This window comes from Lycium ferocissimum, chromosome 2, assembly GCF_029784015.1.
Source record: "Lycium ferocissimum isolate CSIRO_LF1 chromosome 2, AGI_CSIRO_Lferr_CH_V1, whole genome shotgun sequence".
NCBI lineage: Eukaryota > Viridiplantae > Streptophyta > Magnoliopsida > Solanales > Solanaceae > Lycium > Lycium ferocissimum.
Genome location: NC_081343.1, coordinates 66,380,354 through 66,406,917, shown reverse-complemented (window position 1 = coordinate 66,406,917; position 26,564 = coordinate 66,380,354). Strand labels below are relative to the sequence as shown.

Genomic DNA, 26,564 nt, shown 5'->3' with positions numbered 1-26,564 from the left:
GATATAATTAATTGTATAATAACATACTTCCTAGTTCCTCCAAAGAAACAAAGCAAATCAAATGTTGATTATGACAATAACGTGAATACTCCTTTCTGCCACTACACACTCCTCTAATCAAGTTGGGTATGATTGTGATCTCAAATTAAACTTTAGGCCCACTCAAATAATAATAGAAAATTAGAAATTCTAGTCATTTTATAATAGGGTAGCGTTGATGCAAAAAAGCAATAACAGTAGTTGGCAAGCAAAGTGTGCTTTTGGTGCTTATAAGCACAAAAAAAGGAAAAATTGATGATGACGATAATAATTTCTCATACATCTGTGTATTCTTACAAAGTGAATCAAAGTCTGTGTGATTACTTTTTGAATCCTCCACCCAGCTTTCTTCTTCCCTTCAAACCCTAGACCTAGAGAGAGAGAGAAAAGAAGATTCTGATCTAGTTCATCAAAAGGAAACGACAGATTTTGGAAAAGAAAACTCATCTATTTCATCATCTCTTTTTTCTGTTTTTCAACCTACATAATCATTTCGCAGAGACAAATCTGACTTTCTTTCAAACACCTTATCTTCATGGATCTATCTTAGTACTTACTAAAGTTTCACCTTTCTTGTTACATTGAAGAAAAATGGCGCCCCCTGACCACCCCACCTCCAAAGGCCAAGCATGGTGAGTAACAATGTCACTTGTCTACTTCTTCTTCACTTATTGTTAACTCAGATTCATTGATTTTTCTACATTTTTCAGGTTTTGTACTACGGGATTACCCAGCGATATCATCATTGAAGTTGAAGATATGACCTTCCATCTTCACAAGGTCAGTTACACTTACCTGTTGAATGAATGGATTCTGAAGTACTAATACTATGTTTCTTATGTGTTTGTTTGTTTTTGTGTGGGTTGTTTCAGTTTCCTCTGATGTCAAAAAGTAGAAAGCTTCATGAGATGATAACAGAGCAAGAGACAAATGCAAGTAACAATAAAATCCACAAACCTGCTGAACAAGACAACGAGGAGATTGAAGAAGAAGAGGAGGAGAATGACGAGGACCTGCAGCAATGTTGTATTTCTCTCCCTGATTTCCCTGGCGGTTCAGAGACATTCGAGATAGCTGCCAAGTTCTGCTACGGTGTGAAAATCGAGCTATCTGCATCAAACGTTGCTCCACTACGCTGTGCGGGTGAGTACTTGGAAATGACTGAAGAGTACTCCGAAGATAACCTCATTTCCAAGACAGAGAGGTTTCTTTCACAGACAGTGCTAAAGAGTATTAAGGATTCAATTAGAACCCTAAACTCTTGCAAGAACATCTTGTTATTAGCTGAAACACTCGGCATTGTTCAAAGATGTATTGACGCCGTTGCTGTTAGAGCTTCATCTGCTGATCCGTCTCTCTTTGGCTGGCCAGTGAATGACGGATCAGTCGAAACAAATACTCGCCGTAAAGGTGTCAATAGAGGTGGTATGGATTCATGGTTCGAAGAGCTAGGCCACTTGAGTTTGCCTTTGTTCAAGCGTTTGATCTCCGCTATGAAAGCTAGAGATTTGAGTTCGGAGATTATCGAGAGCTGTCTAATGTATTACGCGAAGAAGTACATTCCAGGAATTTCACGCTCGAGTAGAAAGACATCATCGTCGTCTTCGATACCTTCAGAGAATGAACAGAGAGAACTTTTGGAGACTATAATTACTAACCTTCCTGAAGAAACTAGCTCAAGAACTTCAACAGCAACAAGGATTCTCTTCGGGTTATTAAGAACAGCGAATATACTGAATGCTTCAGAAGCTTCTAGAGCTGCATTGGAGAGGAAAATCGGATCTCAATTGGAACAAGCGACATTGGACGATCTTCTCATTCCAAGCTATTCGTATCTGAATGAAACGTTATATGATGTCGCTTGTGTGGAGAGAATATTAGGATATTTCTTGAACGGATTGGAAGAGAGATCGACGGCTAGAATTCAAGGTGAAGAAGAGAACATCAGTGTCAGATCCGCAGCGTTAATGTTAGTTGGAAAGTTAATCGATGGTTACTTATCAGAAATCGCTTCCGATAATAACTTATTGCCGGAGAAATTCTATGAATTGGCTGTTGCATTGCCGGACCAAGCAAGACTTTTTGATGATGGCCTTTACAGAGCTGTCGATGTGTATCTCAAGGTAGTGACATTTTCTTAATTAAAAAAAGGGCCACTTATTCACTTGCTTAGTTCAATAATTTGTTTTTAACATTGTTAATTAAATTCCTTATGCAGGCGCATCCATGGATATCGGAAGCGGAGAGGGAGAATATTTGTGGAGTAATGGATTGCCAGAAGCTAACACTAGAAGCGTGTACACACGCAGCTCAGAACGAACGGCTTCCGCTTAGAGCCGTAGTTCAAGTGTTGTTCTTCGAACAACTCCAGCTCCGGCAAGCAATTGCCGGAACTCTTATGGTTGCCGACGTGGCACCAGGAGAAATCCCGCGGCTTATGGACGGCCGCGGAGAAGGGGAGGGGGAAGGTGGAGAAGAGGAAGAGGAAACGACAGGAGTAGTTGGGGTGACACGTGGACAGGAAGGGAGTAGCACGTGGAGGAAAACAGTGAGAGAGAATCAGGTGCTACGATTGGATATGGATAGCATGAGGACTCGAGTACAGGAACTGGAACGAGAATGCTCCACAATGAAGAAAGCGATCCAGAAGATCGATAAGGTAGGCAAACACGGCGGCGGTGAAGAAGGAGGAGGAGGGTGGAGAAAGAAGTTAGGGTGTAAATTCAAGACGCAAGTGTGTGATTCGCATGAGCCAACCGTTGTGGAGGCCAGGAAAGGACGGGGTCATCGTCATCATCATCAATAGAGCCAAATAAGAAACAAATCAACTTCTTTCTTCTACCTAATGGTTTCTACTTTTAGTTTTAAATTATATATCTGTTGTGCTGTAATTGAGAAATTGTTTGTTTTCCAACTTATTCTTTAGTGGACAGATTCTTTTTTGTTTGTAAGTTGCTGTTTTCTATATTTAGATGTCAAGGATAAGTTCGGAGAAACACGGTGGTTAAGAAGTTGCAGTTGAACGGTAATGTAAGGAATTTGAATTTACCACTTATAATATCCAGTTAAACATTTTTTAATCTGCTCTTAATTAGGTAGGAAACTGTTTATAGTATTCCACCTGTATAATAATCTGCAAAAGTCTGAATAAGAGGGTCTAATTAAACATTGCGTATCACTGAAGCATAAAAAGAATGAAAATCTGAAGTGTCTCTTCTCTGGATGAGAAAGTGAATTATCATGATGAACTACTTTTTATTTTGATGAATTCAAAGTAGCTTTAGATACCAGAGTTGTCAATGTCACCTTGTTGGCTTGGTAGGAGCATCACTTGCCTTGGGAATTTGGAGTATTAATTGGACATCAAACTCTGCAACAATAATAGTATTATTTGTTGCTTAGTGTTCAACTTAGATGGTGTTTTACTGAGGAAAATTGTTTTTGGACTATTCAATCATTTCATGGTCCAGTTGTCCCCAAAAATTGCCATCACATAATGCACTAAAACGGAACGTTGCGGGTTTGAAAAGACCTGTCGAATCCCCTTTTATTAAAAGAAGGGAAGGATTAAGTCTCAGTCTACTTCTTCTCCTTTAGAAACAATTTCTCTTTCTCATTGCCTTTGCCAATCGGAAAGCAGCTCAATCATTTTATCTGCACCACTGAGAACCAATGAAAACTGAATAATAGACAGATAAAGTGAATCCTTTGTGCATTGAACTAAAGGACTAGCGACTTGTACAGAGAAACTCACTCTTGCCCATTCAATCAGGAAAAATATTTACAAATTAGTAACAAGTCAGCTGTTAAGTATGTGTTTTGCACCCTGAAGCTGTTAAATGTCAAAAAAATGTTGAAAAAATCGTACTGCCTTTATCAGAACATAATCATTCTTTTCGTTCCTTTTAGATCCCTTTCTGGGTGGAAATAATTTTTCTTGGAAGGATCCGATTACTTGTTCAATACTAGTCATTTCTTTGACAATGTGGTTCATTGTCAAGTTAAGGGCCAGATTGTATCCCTATTTCACGTGACATGAGTACTCTTTGTCAAAAGAAGACTTAATAATAAAGGAAAATTGGATGAGTATAGACAAAAGAGATAACTTTACTCTTTGAAATTCAGTAATATCTGCACCAAATCTGGGGGGGTTACCTCAGTAGTTGAATGCGATATACATATGCAATTATTGCAATATCGCAGCAACTGTGATCCCACACCGCTCTTAATTAAATTAGTGGATTTGTTTATTAATTGGAGAAGCCTACGTTTAGAGCACCACTTAGGCGGTATTTAGTGGTTAGATTACTAAGCCACCCACCATGGGTGCGTTGCAACTGAATTCCAGACTGCAGGACTGCCTTGTGCAACCCAGGCATGCCCAATGGGTGCGTAGCATTGCAATTGAGATTATGATAATAACTGCCCTTGTGCAACCAGCCACCCATCATGGATGAGCTAATTTTTTATTATTTAAATATTTCTTGGAAACAAAAGTACGGTGTCTTTTTAATTTTTTTTGCCAGAGAAGTATTATATAAACTTTTACTCTCGCAAACTAGAATTTGAAACAAAAAAAATGATTTTAATTTTCGAAACTAAATTCTTACACTTCTTAAAACAGTTGTTTAAGACTTATGATAAAAATTTATTTTGCTTGAAGTTGAAATATCGCACAACTATTGAAGTTCAATTTTTCTTCATGAGAAATGCTACATATATAGGCTATTTGCTCACTCAAAAAATAAAATCTCTTTATACCTTTGGATTGTCATTTAAATTGAAAATCTCCACTTCTTAAGGGAAATGTCTAAACTACTTGTCATAAATTTGTTGAGTGTATAAAAAGGTTCTCTCTTCTGGTTATATTCTGCTGGGCACTACAACTGGCATGAGGAGGCACTAGCGTTGATTTGGTGATTTGGCATGTCATTTTAGCTAAAATGGATGTTGTTTAAACAGGAAGGGCAAATTTAAGCCATTTTTATAACTTTACAGACGTATATGGATTGATAGCATAATATTAATTATATACGTGAACTGATAGCATAACTGAGTGTTATATTAAACTTTTTTTCAATTGTAGAGGGCAAATATGATTCTTCTCCCTTGTTAGTATAAGTATTACTTATTCCGCCTACTATTTCGTATAAAATAATGTATAATTTTTCGTATAATACTTAAGTTATGGGAATTGCAATATCAATAATCAAATATAACATAAAGCTATATCGATCTCTTACACCGAGATCTTGGCTTATGCCTCAAACCAAACTCCTTGTTACTTTTCCTCACCTCCGAAGGACAATATCTAAGGAGTCATTTGCACGATTATCCTTCAAAGGCACTGGTCTTTAATTTTTTCCCCTCAAATTGGTGGTCTTTAATTTTTATCCTTCGCCTAATACCATGAGGTTTGAGGTTCGAACTCCGGCTCAGTTGAAAAAAAAAATCGCAAGGCAGAGTTTCATAACAAAGTTAGGCCTCAGACGGAGTTTTGAATGCAAAACTCTATCTTGCGAATCCAAACCTCTGCCTTGCAATTTATTTTATTTTATTTTATTGAGCTGGGGTTCGAACCCAGAACATCGGATATTAAGCGATGGTCAAAAATTAAAGACCACCAATTTGAGGGACAAATATTAAAGACCAGTGCCTTTGAAGGGTATTACTTAGTTCAGTTGAAGTGCTTAAACTGGACCAGGACAAGAAAAAAGCCCAGTACTCAATCGCGGCCCAGGATATTTCCGCAAGTTAATTTAGGCAGATTTTCTCGGCTGCCAAAACCCTAACGCCAAACCTAACCTACAGACGCCTATAAGTACAACAACTTCAATCTAAGCTTTACTTACTCTTGCTGTGGAGGTAATCGTTGTTCACTGTAGTGCACATATATATTAGGGATATGAATTATTATCTTTTACTTTGTTCTTTTTGTGTTGAAATAGACAAGGTTGAAGTAGTAGTAGTAGTTCCTCAGTGATGAACAAAACAGATGACGAGTCTGATAATCCATTCTTTAAAAATAATGAAGACAATCGAGGCATTTGTCTGAGAGGAAATTTTATCTGCTACTTCTACCTCATTACTTTGCTTAGTATTACCATATCATCATAATACTGAATACAATCGATTGTTTTCAATCTCTGATTAATTGAGTCGATGCCTTGTTTATATCACTAAATTTTCATTTTCTAGAAAGAAATTTGAGAGTTTGATTTTTACTTTCCCTGTTTTTTCGATTTTTGAGTCTTACCTTGAATATTTTTTGTCTATGACTTTGTTAAAGATTAAGTTTTGGGCTTCAAAAAGCTTGGTCATAGCTTGGTCACGTTTGTTTGTACAAATTTGTTTCAAAATGTTGCAAAAATATTTTCCAAAAATGTGATTTTTCAAAACATGTTTTTTTGGTGAAATCTGTGTTTTCAGGTTTTGATTCTAGGTAAGGTGTTTGTTAAAAAAATTGATTTGCACTCACAAATATATGTTTAAGAAAACCATATAAACCATAATTATTCGAACATGTTTTCATTTTCCACAAACATTTTATTCCGAAGTTAATTAACTTGTGCCTCCATGGCCAATTTTGTGCGGATACTTATGACGTCCATTAGCACAAGTACATATATCTTTATCTACCAAAGCGGATGCCTGATTTAGATCGCTTGGCTATGGCGGGGCGAAATTTGTTGGCTATGGCTGCTACTTATAAATTTAGACGAGTAAGAAGATGATAAGTGATCTAGATAGGAAGATATAAGCAAAAACAGGCCCTGGCTGCTCTCGACTGAAGAAGCTTATGGATGTTGCTAATAATTTTATAGAGATAAAGGGTCAAAAACAAACTCAAACTATTACTTTTTTTTTGTGTTTTATACTTGAATTATCCGAAATGAAGAAACATACCTAAACTAACACTATATAGTTAGCAAAATACACCTAAACTTATATATGATGGTGTGTGTACTGCATTCTCTTTTTTGGTTTAAAAATAGTACCACTTGGATAAATTATTCCACTGTGGCAAAAGTTAATTCTCCATGGATGAATAAAGGTTAAAAGTTAAGGGATAACATATTTGGGTAAAATTAGAAAATACGATCATTGTAAAAATTTAATGGGTCTCACCGTTTGTAAAATTCTCACCGGAGATTCTCTTCATCTCCGACAGCGGTCTCATCTCTGCTGTGGTTGGTTTTCCCCCAAGAAGATGAAGGGAAACAAAAAGGAGGAGAAAATCTTATTATCTTATTAGCCCTTGCAAAAGAAGAAAATGAAGAACATGGTTGATAATGAAAAAGAAATAAATGAAAAAATCTGCACAAGAGAAGAAGAAATGAAGAAAAATGGTTGAGAAATGATGAAGAAGAAAGGGGAGAGCATAGGATTTTAAAGAATTAATTAGAAAATTTTAAAAAATAAAAATAATAATGAGTCAACAAATATATAGCAGTTACATATGTGAAATGGACGAAATTTTTTGATAAAATTTTGCTTCACGCACATTTAGGTGAATGAGGTCAAAATTTCAGTCTAGTCAGCGTTCTGGTGTGTTTTGCTAACTATATAGTGATAGTTTAGGTGTGTTTTGCTCACTTCGGATGGTTCAGACATGAAACACAAAAAAAAGTGATAGTTTAGGTGAATTTTGACCCCTTGTCTCTAATTTTATACAAGAAGTAGAAAAAAATGAAAAAAGAAGAAGTGATCTAAATAGAAATATATAATTGCAAATGAATTGGTAAACAGAAGCCCCTGTCTATTTGAAATCGTCTGTACCAAATAATCAAAGGAAAAAAGGTTACATTTTTATTTCTGTTTTTCTTTCTTATTTTTCTCTAGATCTCATCTGCAATAATTCATCCAACACCATTAATGCCACTACCCTCCTTTTCCATCTCCACTAGCAGAACCATAAGAAGACTTGTTCGTTCAGAAATTCAAAGACTTCAGCAAAATTATTTTTTATGTATATATAGTAGATGTAATCTCTCAAATCGTTCACTTCATTAGGTCTTAATTTCTCAGATCACCATTAAATTTGTCCAGTTCCTTCTTTGTTGTGTTCTAGGTGGATATAAGAGCCGAGGCGAAACCACCAGTAACATTGGTAAGGAGATGCTTCATTCTTTAACTGAAAATTTAAAATTAATTGAAGTTGATAATTTTGTATTGGCTGGCAGAGACGGATGAGTGGGTTACTCATGTGATGATGACATTTTGCCATTGAAGGCAGCATGATAAAAGTAGTGAACAAGCAAAACAAACAAATAAATAAAATTAATACATACATGAAAAAAATGCTGACAGTACGGTTATTTTTGTTTGCAATATATAACGAAGGTTAACTGTAAACCATTTTTGAATGTAGAGGGATAAATTTGGCCCTTTTCTCTCTAATCAACTGCTGTCCTGATAAAATCAGATCATATACATAATCTCTTATGTAATTAAATAGAAACAAGTTTTATAATTGGGAAAAAGGTCAAAAATAACCCTCTACTTTGTTTTAATGGCTAAAAATATCCTTAGATCATTTAGATCATTTATACCTTTGCTATTATAAAAGTTAACAAATATATTCTTCATTTGACGGAATCCTCAAATTGATTCAAAGAACCTGAGTTCAATTGAATTTATCCTATTTTAACCCGACCCGACCCTACCCTCATCATTATTGAAGAGTCTCCATCTCCTACTGCTCCCCGAGTTTAATACTGCCTTTTAAAGGGGGTGTGCTTGAAACATCTTGAATCGGCAACCCATTTGAAATACTCTAAAGCAGTTGAAATATTTACTTAGTATTGTAGTCTCTTCAATACATTAGATTCCTTGAGCTCAACTGGGTTTTTATCGTTTTGGCCATTAAGTTGATCAACTGGGTTTACATTGAGGATTAAAGGAACAGATTTTTTGTGGACTTTCAACACCAAAGAACATCCTTCTTTCAAGTACATAGTACAATCAAAGACAATTTTTATCACGTTACAAGCAAGAAGAACTCAAAAGAGGAATTAAGCAGCAACTGGGTATTGAAAAGAATCCGAGTGACTCAAATCAGGTTTTCAAAACCACAACATGAACTAATAGTAAAGGACGCAGTTGGGGGAATAATTAGGAGAGTAATTTAAATCGGGCAAAGTAGAAGAAGAGAGATGAAGTTCGTGGGTACAAGGAACGAGAACACTGATTTTGTGGGTTGGGTCGGGTTAAAATCGGATAATTTCAATTGAAATCGGGTTAATTGAATCAATTTAGAAATTTTCAAATGAAGGGTATATTCGTTAACTTTCATAACGGCAGGGACATAAATGATTCAAAATTGTAAGGGATGGTATTTTTAACCATTAAAACAAAATAAAGGGATATTTTTAACTTTTGCCCTTTATAATTTGAACCAAAATGGCACGAATAAGAAACTCTCCTTAGGACCTGAACTGCTGTTGACCTTATGGAGCTAAGTTATTTTAAATGGATTATTCGTTTTGGTTAAAGCTTGTGAGAAAGTGGAAAGGTAATCGTTTAGCATATCTGGCCCATTAGCTCAGTTGGTTAGAGCATCGTGCTAATAACGCGAAGGTCGCAGGTTCGAGACCTGCATGGGCCACAACATGGGTTTTTTGCCCCTCCTTTTTTGGCCGTCATTTCCCACTACTTTTTAGCTACATGCTCCTCTGTTCGTTCAAATACTCTGCAAATAAGCGTATAAATACCCTTGTTAAGATCCTGTAACAATATCCAAATGTAACATGGCAAAACAAATACAATTGTAGACCTACTTATAGCTATTTATTTGTTTATCTAAATTTTCGTAATATCAAATAAAATAAAAACGTCGCTGTCAATTAATTTTATTGCAGGATTGGAGGAGTGGGGTATCTTTGATCCTAATTACTAAGATCCACATGGCAAGCTAAGAAACCAGAGACATTAATCAAGCTAACCAATGAAAGAAAACCTTATCCTATATCTTATCTTACTCACAGCAAAGCCACCAAAAATTATTTCTGCAATCTCACCATCCAACTGCCACACTTCTTAGTTTCTAATAAACAGAAACAAAGAGCAGCAGAAAACTGATAAGACAAAAAAAAAATGGCAGCCTCTCTACAAGCAGCTGCTACTCTTATGCAACCAACTAAGGTTGGTGTTAGAAACAACTTGCAGTTGAGATCTGCTCAAAGTTTGAACAAAGCATTCGGTGTTGAACCATCTGCAGCTAAGCTTACTTGCTCTTTGCAATCTGATCTTAAAGATTTGGCTCAGAAGTGCACTGATGCTGCCAAGATTGCTGGATTTGCTCTTGCCACTTCCGCCCTTGTTGTCTCAGTAAGTTAATGTCCTAGTTCTGCTAAAGTTTAAGCTGTTATCGTATACACCTCATTCTTTTTCATGGGTCTAGCATGTGAAAGAACATTTCGTCTTTGAGAAAGAACATTTTTATCTACTAAATTATATCTTAATGAACTTTGCATTTCCTGTTTATTACAACTCTACATAATGAAGAGTCATCAATCCTAGATAGTACCTTTCAGGTATATGATGAAGACTGATATTCGGTTGATCTTAATTCTTAATGATTTGTTAGTGAAATATACTCCAATGTTGTATGGAAAGGCTCTAGTAAATATAAGTACATTTTATCAGTTAATAACTCTCTGCCAGAGTCTCTAACTAGTAAAAATATGTTATTCAGGAAATCCATCATTTTCTCATGTCTTTTGGTGAGCTGATTGATCTCAAAGATTCCTTTTAACAACCAACACAATTAGTAGATGAATCAAACCTTACTAGTGACTCATTGTCAATTTTACAGCAAATAAAACATCCTTCAAGCGTCCATGCCTTATAATCACTATGCATTCATCTTCCTGGAAGAAACAATAGTTGCTAAAAATTCTATATCTGGTGCAAAGGATTTTGATGTCTTTGAAGGTCCACAGAATAACTTAAAGCTTCTGTTGATGAATGTTCAGCAACAAGCTTCTCCTGTTCTAATGGTCAACTGTTTTATGTTTGTATCTTATTTTTCTTTTGACGTCTTTGTGTCAAGTGAGAAAATTTCTAACAGTTGTGCAACTTGGTTGTATAGGGAGCAAATGCAGAAGGAGCTCCAAAACGTCTAACCTTTGACGAAATTCAGAGCAAGACATACATGGAAGTAAAGGGAACTGGAACTGCCAACCAGTGCCCTACCATAGATGGTGGTGTTGAGAGTTTTGCCTTCAAGCCAGGCAAATACAACGCCAAAAAGTTCTGCTTAGAGCCCACATCATTCACCGTCAAGGCAGAAGGTGTAAGCAAGAATTCATCCCCAGAATTCCAAAAGACCAAGCTCATGACCCGTTTAACTTACACCCTCGACGAGATTGAGGGACCCTTTGAAGTATCTCCTGATGGCACAGTTAAGTTTGAGGAGAAGGATGGAATTGATTATGCTGCTGTTACTGTACAGCTTCCTGGTGGCGAGCGTGTTCCCTTCCTCTTCACCATCAAACAGCTTGTGGCATCTGGAAAGCCCGACAGCTTTAGTGGCGAATACCTTGTGCCATCATACAGAGGTTCATCATTCCTTGACCCAAAGGGAAGGGGTGGATCTACTGGTTACGACAATGCTGTTGCATTGCCAGCTGGAGGGAGAGGAGACGAAGAGGAACTCGAGAAGGAGAACGTAAAGAATGCTGCGTCTTCAATAGGAAAGATCACATTGAGTGTTACCAAGAGCAAGCCAGAGACTGGTGAGGTGATTGGAGTGTTTGAGAGCATTCAGCCATCTGATACTGATTTGGGGGCAAAGACACCTAAGGATGTAAAAATCCAGGGTGTCTGGTATGCCCAGCTTGATGAATAGAGAGATCTTAATTAGACCTTGTGAATGATTTCTTGGTTTTTAATTTTGTTTTCAAGTTACAAGGTTTGATCTTTCTGTGACCCAATTGGACAAGTAATGAGACAACTATCTTGCTGTATAGTATCAAGCATAAGTAATAATCCATTTAGATAGTGAGTTGCAAAATGCTTCTGATGCCGATATTTACTTAAATTGCACAGTATTATTCATCTAAAATAAAGTCGAATGCAATGTATATTGCCATACTCGGATATAATCGTTGAATCTGTCTCTGGTGTTTGGCAAAGGCAAGTTTGGTTGAGTGATACATGTAATGAATCTCCATTTACCTGGAACATCAATGCACTTGAGAAATGTCAAACACTACTATATCCAGGTAAGACACAGAAATGGTGATTCATGCCAAGTACCAATCTGACAATTGCCAAACAGCATGGTTGAATACACAGTTTGTGCATTGGTAAGAGAGATAAAAGTTGCATCTAGAATAGCTTATGTGAATTAAATGAAACCACCTTGATATGCCAAGCAACACCAATAGGTGATCTGCCTTGGTGTCAATAATCTCAAAGATGAAAGAAGGTAAGAGTACTAAAAGGCAAAAACCTGAAGATGGTTTTCCATGAAACAGTCATCTCATTAGTTTCAAATTGAACACCATTTAGATACAAGCGAATACTTTAGATACAGCTTATCGGTTTTTATATCTTTTAGGATTCCAGAAAATGCCTTTTATCTAAAGTTTCATTTATGACATTCTCATGTTCTCAAAGAAGATAATCATTTATAAATATTTATTTATTTCCACTAAATAATGGTATCATGAACAAAGTCGGTCATGTCAATAACAAGAGAATGATAATGAAAAGGAACACAGGAAACAAGGAAAGAATAAGCGATCTGGTGTTACTGCATCTTTATCGAACAAGGTCTTGTGAAGGAAGAATTATGACGAGAAACAGTAACATAACTTCACTTTCACTCAAAAGATCACTTAATAAAGAGAATAAAGGAGGACAATATAGGGGATATCAGGAATTATATGATGGATCTTAAGAAATATGAAGCTACAAATCGTCATCGCTAATGGATTTCTCTATAGTGTCAATGCAAACACCCACAGATTTCCCTTGAGTCATTGCCTCTGCAAGATTTGCTCGTGCCTTCTCATGGCGTCGCAAAATAAGGATTGTGTTCAGTACAGCCCATCTCACTTGAGAATCTGCTTTCTTCTGTGTAAATCCCAGGCTTCTCAGTAATGCATCCAACTGTCAAGCAGGTAATTTTATTAGCCTTTGTTTAACAATTAGTATAGAATCAATCATTTTGGTGAAAACTGCATGATTGCACAATATCTAGCTAGGTGATGTAGGAATTTCAGTCTTATACAATTTCATCAACAAAACAAGCTTGCCCCTTAAATTTTAATAACTATTAAAAAAAAACCACAGTGGGGGATATTCTCTTTTTATTGGAGTCCAAGAGTTGTGAGCCAAAGCTCATTTTGAATCATTTAGGTTCCTATGAAAGAATGACAAGAAGTTGTACAATTAAGTGTCAGTTAGTTAAAACCAGTTTGCTCGAATTGCAAAATCTTTTGACAAGAAGTTGTACAATTAAGTGTCAGTTAAACAAAACCAGTTTGCTCGAATTGCAAAATCTTTTGCATTTTCTGTTATTTCAACTGCATGTACTGTCACAGTAGGTGGAAGAATAAACTCTATAATGCATGAAAGTGAGTGGTTGTCTACGATAATCTAGGTGGGAGCACTGTTGTTTAATGGAAGTATAGCAGTTTTCATATTTATAGCTCTTGTTCTTCTTAGAGGAAGAGTATCTAAGGACTGCAGTTATGATATCATGTCCTAATTTAGATGTCCTGCTCAGTTGAGATACGAACTGAGCAAACTAAACTGAAGGTCGGATTTTCTTGCAGAGTACAGGAGGCAGAGAAATGATAAAAACCTGATTAATGTCAGTCAGGCCTCCCTCAGCGTACCCAAACAAAAGATACTCGGTTGCTACACCTGCTAGTGCGATACATGAAAACCTGTTCAGCATCTGTTAGAAGTGCTTTATTAGTGAAGGAATCATATAACAGGTCAAAGAAATAAACATAAATGATATTTATGATGAGGATAAATACCGTGGCTGTTACTTTTCCTCTATTTACCTGCACGACAATAAATCAGGGTCAAACTAGACAAAACTAATTATACTCTTACATGATTATTGCCCAGCCAGAAATCTTGCAGCAGAAAGCTTAAACGAGGAGCAAAGAGCATTATTAAAGGAACAACCAACACTGAAAAGCTTTACTGGAGGTAAAAAATTGGTAGGCGACTACCTACTTCCTCAGTAAACTCAAAGTCCACAAAGGCTGTTCCTGCTTGGATGTTTAACGACCCTTCCTTCTTCAAAGCATCCAAACTGGTTAGTGTATACCCCTTAGGAAGAATACCCAGCAAGTAGGCAATCAAGAAATGCCCAGCTTCATGCTAGATCAGAATTTGGGGAATGAACAGCTTGTTACAAGACAGGTCACGGAAATGAAAGGCCAAATTAATGAAGACTTTCTGAGAGGAAATTAAATACTTGTGTAGTAAAGGCATGTCAAGCAGGAACATGAAAATGAAGAACTAAATTCTGAATATCAGTTAAGTCGTAAGTTTTTTGCAAGATGTTCCAATCAAAGAGAGTTGGAAACTAAAGCCTTCTTAGTTTTTCTTTTCTCTAGAGAGAAGTTGAAACTAAAGCCTCTTTAGTGTTCTGCATTTGTATGTGTAGGTGAGAGAGAGAGATGAATCTCACTTGAATAACCCTGTTATGGTACTTCTGACTGAAAGTATGGCCAATTGTGTCAAGGACCAAAGCACCAACTCCTCCATTGAAAGAAACCTATGCATAAATATGGATAACTCAGCAATTATGCATGAAATATCTCAGATCACATAACTCCGTCTTGTAGGCTTCTTACTTTCATCTCTGTTGAATTGATTAAGTCATTAAAAGTCAAATATACATAAACAAGAGTGTAAACTGTTATCACAAGGTCAAGATTATTATCCTTTATATTCCCGAAAGATGACATAACATGTAAAAAAATATCACGAGCATGTCACCAATGTGATTTTAAACGTTCAGAAGAGGCAGCACGAGGAAAGCAAAAGTGTTACTTTCTGGAAATGTGTCAAGCTAGCAACTTTTGATGAAAGCTTAAATATGCATGTGACAAAATTAGTCTGTAACAACCCTTTTGGAGTAACTATAGGAGATTATATTGGAGATTTTGTTCACTTCTTGTCCTCTTCTGTTGTAGATCTTCTTTCTAACCTCTCTGTTGTATATTTATCTCTTTCAGCATATCTTCTATAAACGAAAACTGAAGCAGGTAACTACTACAAATGTGGTTCTTTGTTCCTAGCAATTTGTTTCAAGTAAAACTAAACTATGTCAATCTTGTAAAACTTGCAGCAAACCAATTGCTCAGTGAATAATATCGCTCTGACCATTGCGACAAATTTTCAAGAAATTTCTAAAAGAAAAGATATAAAAACTGCTCTATGAACAGCCATAGAGGAATTTCAGAAGACAAATTGACAGGTATCTAAAGAGTTTACCAAGTCAAGAGTCCACAGAAACAGAACGCCGAGAGAAACAAAAAGAAGCTGTTGCGGGCTCAAATCAAGCGCATACCATGCAGCAGAACCACTTAATATGGCAGCAACTTGCAGATTTCTTTCAATGGCACCAAGGGTGGTGTCAATTGGTGATAGAAGAGATGCGGCTTCTATTCCATTCAGCCTCAATTCATCCAAGGAATATAGCCTCTGTGGTACCTGCATGAACCTACACATAATTTTAAAGCAGTTTTCCTACATAAGCTCAGAGAAGTACAAGCCTAATGTTTCTTCTATAAACTTGTAAGGTTAAAGCAGATTTCTAACATAAGTTCAGAGAATAACATGGCCAATGTGTGTCCTATAAAATTGAAATGATTAACTTAACTATTCAACCTAGCTAGATATAGTTTACCACTAACTCCAGCTAACCGCTAACAACTAAGTAAGCTTTCGCTCTTTCTCGTTGGTTTCTCAGATTGTTACTCAACTAATAGTTTTTATCTCAGAAAGTCACTTTCTTTGAATGAAGAGAAGATTGCAAAAATGAACCTGTCTAGCGGCGCCGAAACACCTAAGACCACCAGGTTTACCCTGCAAATCCTTGACAAGAGATAAAGCAGCCCTTTCATCCCCCTTCATTAACTCCTTATCCACCTGAGATAAACTCGACACTATCCTTGAATTTCTCAAACGCAACTGGGAACAACATAGCAATCCACCACAGTATGCAGAACTACTCCCCATTCAATTATCACTATGTCAACTAACTAACTGCAAACTATAGAATGATTTTTAATTAATTAAAAACAAAGAGTTAAACGGAGAAGGTCTATGCAATTTCAGCCACACAAAGATAAGGCTAACTTTGGAAATTCACCTAACCCGTCCCCTCCTGGGTAAGGCTTTATTTTTTATTTATTATGGAGAATATGAAGTGCTTGATACACCTTATTTAAAAATCACAAGTAACAGAGGTTAAATAATTTCTATTGAAAATTGTATTTATATTTTTAATTAAAAAAGAAGAATATATTTTTCAACTCTCTTACGTAAGAAATGACCACATTATACTTAATTAAATATATAAATTTAAAATAATAATAATTTTATTGCACTTTAAACGTGAAAGTTATTATAATAATAAATTATAATACGTACTTAATAGTTGAGACTTTTAAAAAAAAATTATAATATGGAATAGAAAAAGATTGGAATATTGAGGCATTAAGCATTTCCTTCTTAGCGATTTTTCTCCCCTCTTTTCATTTTCCCCACTCCTTCCCTTCACATGCTTCTGCAATTTTTTTTTGAAACAATCGGGAATTAGGGCTAAGGATTTGGCCTTATTCTTCAAGAGAAAAACATCTGTGCTTCTCCCACTTGTATTTTCGGGTCAGGTATGTTCCAGTTTATGTAACTCTTCTTATGTGAAGGCAGTTTTTTTAGTTTTGGGTGAATTCCAGCTTTCTAAAAAATGCTCATATCAATATGTGAATTGACCAATCCTAGCCATGAAAATTGACTCTTGACCAAATCAAGTGGATTGAGTTACATGTTCCAGATACCTGGGGAATACAAACTAGTCACACACACCTGTTTGTGGAATGAACTTGAATCTACTTTCCAGTTTCAGACAAAAACTAGAAATTGAAAGGAAAATCATTAGACTAGAACACAAATTTCCTAGGTAGCTGTGTGAATGTTTTAACAGATAAACATACATCTATATTCAGTTTTTTCTTGAGTGTAGATCTACCAATAGTAACAGCTTCCTCTCTAGCACACTAGGAGGGAATAAACTTGACACCTGAGGCCAAATGATGATTGATCAATTATCTTAAATTTCTTTTAGTTTATGTCATATAAGTAGTAGTAAAAGTGAATACTATTAAAGAATAGGGCAAACATTAGTTCAATGGGAGAAAAAGTTACAGCAAAGTTTAAAATTGATTTGGTAAGCATATTTCACTTGTTGAAGCTCATGATAGCTGTATTAATAATGTCATTTGTAGAATGGTGTCTACTGTCTAGCGTCTTTTACCATCTTTAAATAGAGAAGTGACACATAATGGGCATCATTGGGTGTAATGCTTTTTCGCCTACATCTGATTGATATATTAACAGTGATATCTTAGAATGAAGCAAAATATACATGTCTTCTATTGATCCAATAGTCTATTCCAAAATTTTCTCTAATTAGTTTGGAAACTGTATTTGGAATTCGACAAGTTAATGGATTGATGTGTGTGTGAAGTCTGGAAGTGTAGTTTGATTGTATCTATAACTTACCGTACTAGGTTGTATCTATATCCTATCTACTTCCGTTATGTGGTTGGCTGGTTGCTTTGCTTTTTCCTTCTTTTTTTGGGGGTGGGGGAGGGGGGTGTTTCAACTGACCCTTCTAATTGATCTTTTAGGTTCCAAAAAAATATTAATTAGTCTGTCATTTTTCTCGTGTCCCTTTTAAATAAGTTTGTCACCTTTTGTCGTAACTAGGAAATCCAGCACTTCTATACTCATTACAAGCTTATCTTAACCATAATGTATGTATATGGATGTAGTGGACATGGCTTGAGTTTGCCCTTTCTTTTTAGTTCTCTTCAGTTTTCTTAAATGGCTTTGTTAATTCTGCACAGTACTTGATGCTGTGAAAGAAGGAACATCGTCTTCTTTCATTGTGAAGTGTGTGGACTGAGTTAATGGTTTTGGCCAATTGCAGATGCGTTATTTCAATTTCATAAGATGTTGGTCAGTTTTGGCAGTGTTAGCGAAGTTCTAAGGTCAATACTGTTTTTGAGTCGTTAGTTAGTCTACTAGTTAAGTGTTTTAACTTATTGTTAGATTTCAACTTGTTGTAGAAGTTAAGTTCTGTATTTGGTTGATTATATAGATGTAATTTGTTAGGAAACAGAAAGAGATCCTTTCAGATATTCAGTAGCTTCATGTATACCATCAAATTGCAAGATGGCTATGCTGTCTTTTTTATATTGATAACTGAGAATTCTTTTACTTCCATCTTCAAGATGGCTTAGCCGTCTTTATTATTCATAAAAGCAAGCTTAATTTCTAGTTCCACAGCTCTCGTCCTTGAGAAAAACTATTGTTATTTATGTCATCAATTTTGATTTCTCAAAAACCATAACTTTGGAATTGGAGCTTAACTGATAGATGTTACCCCTGCTGTTGAATATGCTGGGCAGGTTATTTGCAATAGTCATGATTGATAAACAAATTGACAGTAAAGATGTCGAAACTCTGCAGAATGGAGATGAGAGTAGATCTCTTCAGATAAAGTTTCTGTTTTTTGCTCGTGCTAGAGATCTGACCGGCATGACTGAAATGCCATTGGAAGTTTCTTATGGTAGTACTGCTGGTGATTGCTTGAATAAGGTCATTTCTCACTTCCCACGCTTGGAAGAGATTCGTGGGTGCATGCTTCTTGCACGGAATGAGGAATACACACCTGAGTCCACCACTGTCAAAGATGGAGATGAATTGGCCATTATACCTCCTATTAGTGGAGGCTAACTCAGTTTCTGAACTGCAAAACGTCTGTTATACTTGTATCCATGTAATCATTTTACTAAATTATGTTGTTTTATTCCCTAATACAAGAATCAATTTTTTTCACTATGTTCTGTTGAAATCATTGAATCTGCAATCTAAGAACAGACTCCCTTGATCTTCTGTTACGGAACTGATCACTTGGTATTTTTGTGTGGTAATTTCTTACTCATAACCCTGGGAATATGTAGTTTCATACTCGTAAGTCATAAGTCATAACGCAGTGAATACGTAAGATCTTCTCTTTCACTTCTTCTGTAAGCTTTTACAGTTACTAGTTACTAGTCAAATGGAATTCTACACTAGCTTCATTTTCCCCCTTTTTCTTTTTGTTTATTTTATCGTTTGACCGAGCGGGTGTAGGATTAAAATCACTTAGTCCTCATTTGTTTGCACTGGTCTGAATCTGAATGGTTCAGACCTTAGACCATTAAGTGCATTTATTTACGTTAATATCTAAGAAGCTTATCTACCGAATAGTGCCTTAATCATTAAGATACGAAATAAAGAAGTATTATCTTATTAAGAGGTATTTTATATAGATAATTTTTACCACCGGCTCCACCCCACCACCACCCTCTCCCAACCTTCCACTACCCAACCCCCTCACCCCCAACCCACCCCGCAACCCCTACCCCTACCCCCCCCACTCACCACCACCTCCAACACCACCCAAACCCCCCGCCCTCCACCTACGCAGGTCCCACCCCCCCCCCCCCCCCAATCTCCCCACCGCAGTGGCTTGATTCAAGATTTTAAGGTCGTGGTGCTGACTTTCCTTTAACGTGAAGTTGCTATCAATTATAAAATATAGGTGCAAAATTTTTCGAACACAAAAACAATAAAGGAAAAAATAGTTAAAAACTAAATGAAAAAGCGAACAAAGAAAGTAAAAATAAAACAAGAAGAAGAAGAAGAAGAGAAGTAGAATATATTGTTGGAGAAAAATAAGGAAAAGTCAGTGGGAACATAAGAAACATAATTTTTTTTTTTAAGTTAAAGCCAATAAAGAAAATAAAGGAGAAATTGAAGGAAAACTGGAAAAGTCAAAAGAAAGAAAAGAAGACAGGAGTTCTTAAAAAAATGTGTTACCAAGAATCGAACCTATACATTTTGTCGACTACGCACCTTAAACTCAAACTCTAAACCAAAGCACCCATCACAGTTTTTGTACAGTGGGTGCTATTCAGGAAATATATCCAAATTTTAAGAAATTTCTATATGATAATATATAGTTCACGTTCGGGTTAACGGGTGCTCGAGCACTTGGAGCACTATATGTGGGTCCGCCCCTCTAGCTCACCCCACAAACCCCCCCACCACGACCACCCAACCCCTCACCTCATTCACCCTCCCCCCTCCCCCCCAATCCCCCCCACCAACCTATCTTACCCCAACCACCCCTAACGTCAGACCCACCGCACCACCACCTCCCACCCCGCCCCCAGAAACCCCACCCACCACCACTACAAATATCTCCATTATTACTAGCAAACATAAATGTTTCATCTTTTTTATCAAATAAAATTTTTATTTTGTTAAATTTGTATTTGTTTACTAATATTATGTTACTTTTTTATTTGAAATGTACATTTATTATGTTTAAATAAATACATTATGTACATTCAAATATTGAAAAACCAATAATCTTAATCATTTAGTGTTCAAATTTAGAGACAACGTCTTAATCATTCATATGTACATTCAGATTTAGACGTTTTAATCTTAATGAAAACAAATGACGTCTTAAGCACTCGTAAGATGTAGAATCCATTTTAGAGTATTTATTTAATTTAACAATCAATTATAGTGTATTTTTTGGAAGAAATTCCGACTCTAATGTGAAACTGTAAGGTGTCATAATAATTGTAATTAGTGGCGCAAGACAAACATGTTAGAAGTTCAAAGCACCTAATTATCAACATATCAAAGTTCAAAGCACCTGATTATCCATAGGGAGTAGATAAATTAGCTTCTCAATACTTATTTTAATTTCATTTTCGTAACAAGCAAGATTTATCAATACTAACTATATTCCCTCGTCATGTAGCTATTTAAGAAGAAGCATTCTCCATTTCCAACGTGTAGAGGTTGTTAAAATGAGAATTTAAATATTCTATAAAATAAGGAAAGGAAAAAGTGGTGTGGGGAAATAAGTATTAAAATGATCAAATAATAATTGGTGAAAAAGAAAAAGAAATACTAGTATATTCCCAAAAGAGGAGATGGAGGAAAAAGTCACAAAGTCCACTGCCAGCACATCAATTCTGTATTAGCGCAAGCAACGACTGGACCTGTTTCTTTTGCGAGCCAGACAGATCAAATTCCTCAAATTAAAGCTCAAACAAAAAGACATTAGAGAAGAGCATGTAAGAACACGTTATTTTTCTGAATTACATACACATACATACGTCACAAACATCTCTTGTCATTAACTCTTCCAAAATCCCTAACCTCTTTTTCTCTGTTCGGTTGTTTCTTCCGCTTTGATTGAAACGTGGCATGGCCTTGGAAGAAAGCTAAAATTGGATATGACAAACAACTCGGATTATAAATTTAGCAAAATTGTACAAGTCTCTGGCATGTCTGTGAAGACATGGATGAGCTTCCAGGGACTATGGGTACAAGTGCTAGTTTGGCTTTGAGATTTGGACAGTGTCTTTTCTCGATTGCTTCACTTCTTTTCATGTTTTTGGGTGTTCCTTTCTATAGCTTCTCTGCTTTATGGTAAGTTCTCTTTCTTGGTTTCTTTTATTCTTTGTTACTGACATGAATGATCACCGATTAGATTAATCAGGCAGTTCTTGAAGTCTTGATTTTTTTTAGTTTTAGGAGAATTTTGATTGTTAACCGTCGATGCTTTCTATGTTTATGTGTTTGTATGTTCCATATATGCATGTGTATAAATTTGGTGATCATCAAGCTGAAATATAACGGAATAGCCTTCAATTTTTTACCTACCATGCAATTTCTATTGATCATTTTAACAAGTTGGGTAATATTTTATTCCTTGGTGGGTGGAGAAAACTAGGTGGACAGCTCAATTGCCACTTTTGACAGGGAACTTTTAGTTTAAATTAGAAGGTGAATTGAGGTAGAGTAGACGGATGATCTTGTAGTCATTTTGCAGCTTCAACTGAGTGTACGGCTGAAATGGGAACAGGAAGAACATACTTGAATTTTATATTAAGTCTTTCTAGTTCGAAGGCTTGGGGGTTTCCTAAAAAGCTCGCCAATTGTTACATCGTGACAAGTCAATGGCCGCAAATTGAGTGGCGGCAGATTGCCTTTTAGATTGAGTAGCTTGAAGAAACTATTAAATAGATAAGGAGTAGGTGAATGAGAATTGGAAGGAGAACACTAGGAGAAATAAATAAAGAACAAGGTGAGAGAAAGTAGAATAGGTCAATGAGATAATAATCTACAAGAGGTTATCTGGCTGATGTTGTTCGTGATACGGAAGAATGATTTGCTGTTGGAATGTCAGCTGCTCTTTCTACCGGAAACGTTCGTGTTACTTTGTAACACATGTGTTGATCCATGTATGACTAAGAAAGTCTAGTTTTTAATTCGGCGGTGACAAATGGTATGCATTTATAGGTGAGCTTGATATTTCAACTTTATTAAGCATGAGATATATCCACCGCTTTCTCCTACTCGTCATCATCATTTATGTTTCTGTCGTAACGGATGTTAACTTGATTTGTCGGGTTGCGACGAGACACAAGACGCGTCGATTTTTAACGGATGTGATTTGTCGGGTGGCGACGAGACACAAGACGCGTTGATTTTTAGTGTATATTAACCATTTGTCGCATATGTGATCTGTGTATTTGTCGTTTTATTGTTTTGTCTAGCGTATCTTTCTTTAATTTTATACATTAATGCATTAACAAATTCTGGGTGGACGGTTATTCGTAAAGCAACTTTGCCAAAAGAAATAGTCACATTGGTGGAACGGCAGCCAAATGTTTTTGGTTGCAAGTTTCCAAGATAAATAGATGAAAGAACTGTCAGCTATTAAGTGGTACTTTGCATGACAAAGGATCTGTGGCTGAAGCTAGTCAAATGTAAATATTGTGGTTGATTTTCAATGTTAACAGTGTGGGAAGCTGGGAACAAATAGTTACACCTACTTTAAATCTTATGGAGTTGAGTGTATATACAGCTTTGTTGTTTCATCTGTGCAGTTTAGTCATTAGTGAGTGTGGTGGTGTTGTGGAAGTGAGGGCAGAATATTTCCTAGCACTCTGTTGATAGTTAATATTTGTTAGCTCTCTAATCTTCCGAAGAACATTCGGATGTAGAGCTAGTAACAGGCCATACAATTCTTCGTCTCTTTCGTTTGTAAGATGTAATCCTGCATTCTTTTTCCTTTTTGTTCTTCCAGAAATTGGGGTTTCTTGCACGTAGTCCCTACAACTGTTTGGTCATAGTAGTAGTAGGTATAACCAAACAAATTATAACTGATGTAATGAGTCATTTGCCGATATGTGGTTGGGATGGCGCTTTATGATCTCATTATCTGCGCCTTTTCTCTCTTTTTGAAGTTCTATAAACAAGATTTGCCAACAGATATGTGATTAGGATCAATTGGCTATTTATGGTTATTCTCTGAAAACAGAATGTGAGTAAAATAGATATGTGAATTTGACATTATTACTGATAAACATAATTTGCTTTTAGCTCCACCAAATAAGAACTTTTTGACTCCAGTATTGAAGTATGCAAAGCATTGGAACTTGTGGTTGAGAACAGAAATGAAAAGCATTGAGCTATAGCATTAGGAAGTTGAAGGATGTGTTCTTCATCCAGATGATGAAGAGCTATTGTAGTTAATTTGCATATCTACTACTACATTTTTTCTCTTTTTTGATCCACTATCTACTATCTTCTTAACAACACGACCGATTAACCACTTGGAAGCATCACATACAGTTCCCGGAGTATATTATATGTTATTTAAATGAATTGATTGCGCTCATACAAATATATCTAAACGTCAAGGAGTATCAGAACATTAATCTTCTAGCTGTGAAGGGGCAAATTTATATGCTTAATTTACATACTTCAACTTTTATTTTTGCTTGCAGCTTTATGATGACAGTGATGGGTTTGGTTATGGCATGGAGCTTGACACTAGTAATGGTGGATGTATTCTCAGTTCTTATTCAACGGCCATATCATCAGCCTGGAATAATCTCAGTTGTTGTGTTAGGAGATTGGGTATGTGCCTTGTTCAATACACTGAAAAATCTGCCTTATATAATAATCTTCTTCTAATGATATTTTATCTGGTTCTCGCATCTAACAGGTCCTGTCATTTCTATCACTTGCTGCATCATGTTCAACAGCTAGTGTGGCTGAATACCTGATTCGTTCTAGTAGCCCAAACTGCTCTGGAAATTTGTGCACCCGTTATCAACTCTCTGCTTGCATGGGTTTCTTTGCTTGGTTTTTGACATTGGCGTCAGCCCTCTTCCATCTTTGGCTTCTTCCTAAATTATATCCAGAAGAATAACCTGGAGGGAATTTATGTGGCTTTGTATATGGCACTACTAGCTTCCGTATAGTCTTGTGGAGTTCATTATTAATTGTAGATGGCACACAAAGTTCAGAATAAAATATGTAATGCTGTACAAGGGAAGTCATTGCGGTGAACCATTGCAGGACAAAATGTATCAAAATCTACCTTGATCCTTGTTGCGTTACAATTAATGGTGAAGGCGTAGTTAAAATAAAGTTTCATGATTCTGTTCTAAATATTTTATTTTTGGTGTCCTTTGTTCAAAATCGTTGATCATCGTACTGCAGTTTGAGGACTAGAATGAAATGCAGACAAAAACTTGATGTTAGAAGTTAATTGGCTTCTGTAAAGAAATTTAAATTTATTGTATACTCTACAGTTTATTCTTTCTTTATATTTCTACCGGGGTATGAATAAAGAATTAAAGATAAAAGAACTGATCGACGTAGGATTTCCTAGTAATTTCTAAACATGAGATAGAACGTTTCCTAATTTGTTCTGAACATAGTTCCCAAATTCATGTGGGAACGGATCACTTCTCCGTTGTGACTATGAAAAGGATTAATAAACACTATATATACCAATACTACTTTTTTTTTCGTTATAGCTTCTCCCTCAAATAACTCAAGAGATGAAAATTACCAAGAACCCAGCGTTGCTGTCAGCTTTGGTGCAAACTAAGAAAGAGGGCCATAGAAATAGTTATTTAACACATTTTTGTAAAGATAAAGAACTGCATGAGCACCCCACTTTGCCATAATTTTTGGACAGAGTCCTAGGAAACTGATCATAAATATCAGAGCTATTTGCAGGCAATTTCTTTCTCTAAACTTTTGGAACTAGTTTTGTCGCAGTTTTTTTTTTGGTAAATGCTTCTTCTTCTTTTTTTCTTCGCAAATTCTTGCTTAAGAAAGGAATCTTGGAGCAACGATAAAATTGTCTGTGTGTGACCTATGAGTCACGGGTTCGAGCCATGAAATCGGCAAATTGATGCTTGTGTAAAGTAGACTTCATACATTACATGCGGTCCATCCCCAAACCTTACGTGAACGCGAAATACTTCATGCACTGGACTGTCTTTTTACAAATTCTTATGCAGGTATTTAAAGTTTCTGAAAGAGCTGGGGTTCGCAAGCATGACATAAAAGAGCTAGTGTTTGACAATATTCAAACTTACAAGATCAATAATTGTGATGTTCTCCTTCTAAAACCTAATGGAAGACATGTGAAAGATCCTAAATGTGAGATATGTAAAGGAAATTTAATAGACTGAAAAGTATTGATTTTGTTCAATTAACTGTAAGTTAGAGAGTGGTAAAATATGCTCCTCCCTGAAGAGTAAGAGAAGGAGAAAGGGCATACCTATGGGATCCCATTTGTATTAGGTAAATTAAGTAGATTATGTTGGAGTTAAAACAAATTCATCGAAAATTTTAGCTTCATGGAAAAACATTCATGATAATATCTAGGCAATAGATGGTAGCATTACCAATATACTTCTTTTTCCCTCTATTCTTCAAATGTGTACAAATTATTATTTGCAAATAGCTTCTCTATTTTGCACGTATCTTTCTTGGTTACGCATCGCTAACTTGATGTTTTCTTTTCATAGGTTTCAATTAGAAGGTGTAAGGAAAACCGCAGAAGCAAATGCCTTGGAAAGTGTATTTAATGTCGTTAAGTAATTTAAGCTTTCAGCTATGTTGCTGATAAGATTGCGGCAGAATTTTACAAAAGCAACAAAATTCAAGTTTCAACAATAATTTGGAAATTTTCACAACAATAAAGTTTGTGAATTATAGAGAGCAATAAGAAAGAAAAAAACGATCGTCTTTGTTAGGTTGCGTTTTGCCTCCCAACCAGCGTGAATTCATATTTAGTCGGGCCCGATACGAATGGAAAAACAAAAAAAGGAAAGAAAGAAACAAGAGTTCTGGTATGTATCCATAACAGGTATTTG

The 26,564-nt window shown here is 36.0% G+C and overlaps 5 protein-coding genes and 2 non-coding genes across 9 annotated transcripts; 6 read left to right on the top strand and 1 right to left on the bottom strand.

The window, feature by feature from the left end:
• Positions 1-479: 479 nt before the first annotated feature.
• LOC132046921 (BTB/POZ domain-containing protein At5g66560) lies at positions 480-3,119 on the top strand. Its single transcript, XM_059437760.1, has 4 exons — positions 480-671; positions 750-819; positions 912-2,162; positions 2,258-3,119. The coding sequence occupies exons 1-4, from the start codon at positions 631-633 to the stop codon at positions 2,843-2,845; spliced, it is 1,950 nt and encodes a 649-aa protein (XP_059293743.1). The 5' UTR covers positions 480-630; the 3' UTR covers positions 2,846-3,119.
• Positions 3,120-6,013: 2,894 nt separating this feature from the next.
• LOC132048503 (small nucleolar RNA SNOR75) lies at positions 6,014-6,099 on the top strand. The gene has a single exon (XR_009413030.1). It is a non-coding gene; the product is annotated as a small nucleolar RNA SNOR75 (small nucleolar RNA).
• A 3,473-nt stretch (positions 6,100-9,572) lies between these two features.
• Positions 9,573-9,646, top strand: TRNAI-AAU (transfer RNA isoleucine (anticodon AAU)). The gene has a single exon. It is a non-coding gene; the product is annotated as a tRNA-Ile (tRNA).
• Positions 9,647-10,059: 413 nt separating this feature from the next.
• On the top strand, positions 10,060-12,008 carry LOC132046917 (oxygen-evolving enhancer protein 1, chloroplastic-like). The gene is made up of 2 exons (XM_059437756.1): positions 10,060-10,368; positions 11,132-12,008. The coding sequence occupies exons 1-2, from the start codon at positions 10,135-10,137 to the stop codon at positions 11,888-11,890; spliced, it is 993 nt and encodes a 330-aa protein (XP_059293739.1). The 5' UTR covers positions 10,060-10,134; the 3' UTR covers positions 11,891-12,008.
• Positions 12,009-12,836: 828 nt separating this feature from the next.
• Positions 12,837-16,412, bottom strand: LOC132046918 (uncharacterized). 2 transcript variants are annotated; one of them, XM_059437757.1, is made up of 7 exons: positions 16,063-16,412; positions 15,511-15,729; positions 14,702-14,788; positions 14,242-14,388; positions 14,037-14,063; positions 13,856-13,951; positions 12,837-13,158 (listed from the first exon to the last, which is right to left on the bottom strand). In XM_059437757.1, the coding sequence occupies exons 1-7, from the start codon at positions 16,255-16,257 to the stop codon at positions 12,958-12,960; spliced, it is 972 nt and encodes a 323-aa protein (XP_059293740.1). In that variant the 5' UTR covers positions 16,258-16,412; the 3' UTR covers positions 12,837-12,957. The 2 variants fall into 2 exon arrangements, with proteins under 2 accessions (XP_059293740.1, XP_059293741.1); XM_059437758.1 differs by having other exon boundaries at positions 15,511-15,739; positions 16,063-16,408.
• A 283-nt stretch (positions 16,413-16,695) lies between these two features.
• Positions 16,696-19,205, top strand: LOC132046919 (molybdopterin synthase sulfur carrier subunit). Its single transcript, XM_059437759.1, has 2 exons — positions 16,696-16,910; positions 18,714-19,205. Exon 2 carries the CDS (start codon positions 18,730-18,732, stop codon positions 19,039-19,041), a length of 312 nt encoding a protein of 103 aa, XP_059293742.1. The 5' UTR covers positions 16,696-16,910; positions 18,714-18,729; the 3' UTR covers positions 19,042-19,205.
• Positions 19,206-21,289: 2,084 nt separating this feature from the next.
• Positions 21,290-24,840, top strand: LOC132046916 (CASP-like protein 5C3). Of its 2 annotated transcripts, XM_059437754.1 has the most exons (4): positions 21,290-21,446; positions 21,593-21,804; positions 24,171-24,303; positions 24,392-24,840. In XM_059437754.1, exons 2-4 carry the CDS (start codon positions 21,674-21,676, stop codon positions 24,596-24,598), a joined length of 471 nt encoding a protein of 156 aa, XP_059293737.1. In that variant the 5' UTR covers positions 21,290-21,446; positions 21,593-21,673; the 3' UTR covers positions 24,599-24,840. The 2 variants fall into 2 exon arrangements, with proteins under 2 accessions (XP_059293737.1, XP_059293736.1); XM_059437753.1 differs by having other exon boundaries at positions 21,291-21,804.
• Positions 24,841-26,564: the final 1,724 nt, after the last annotated feature.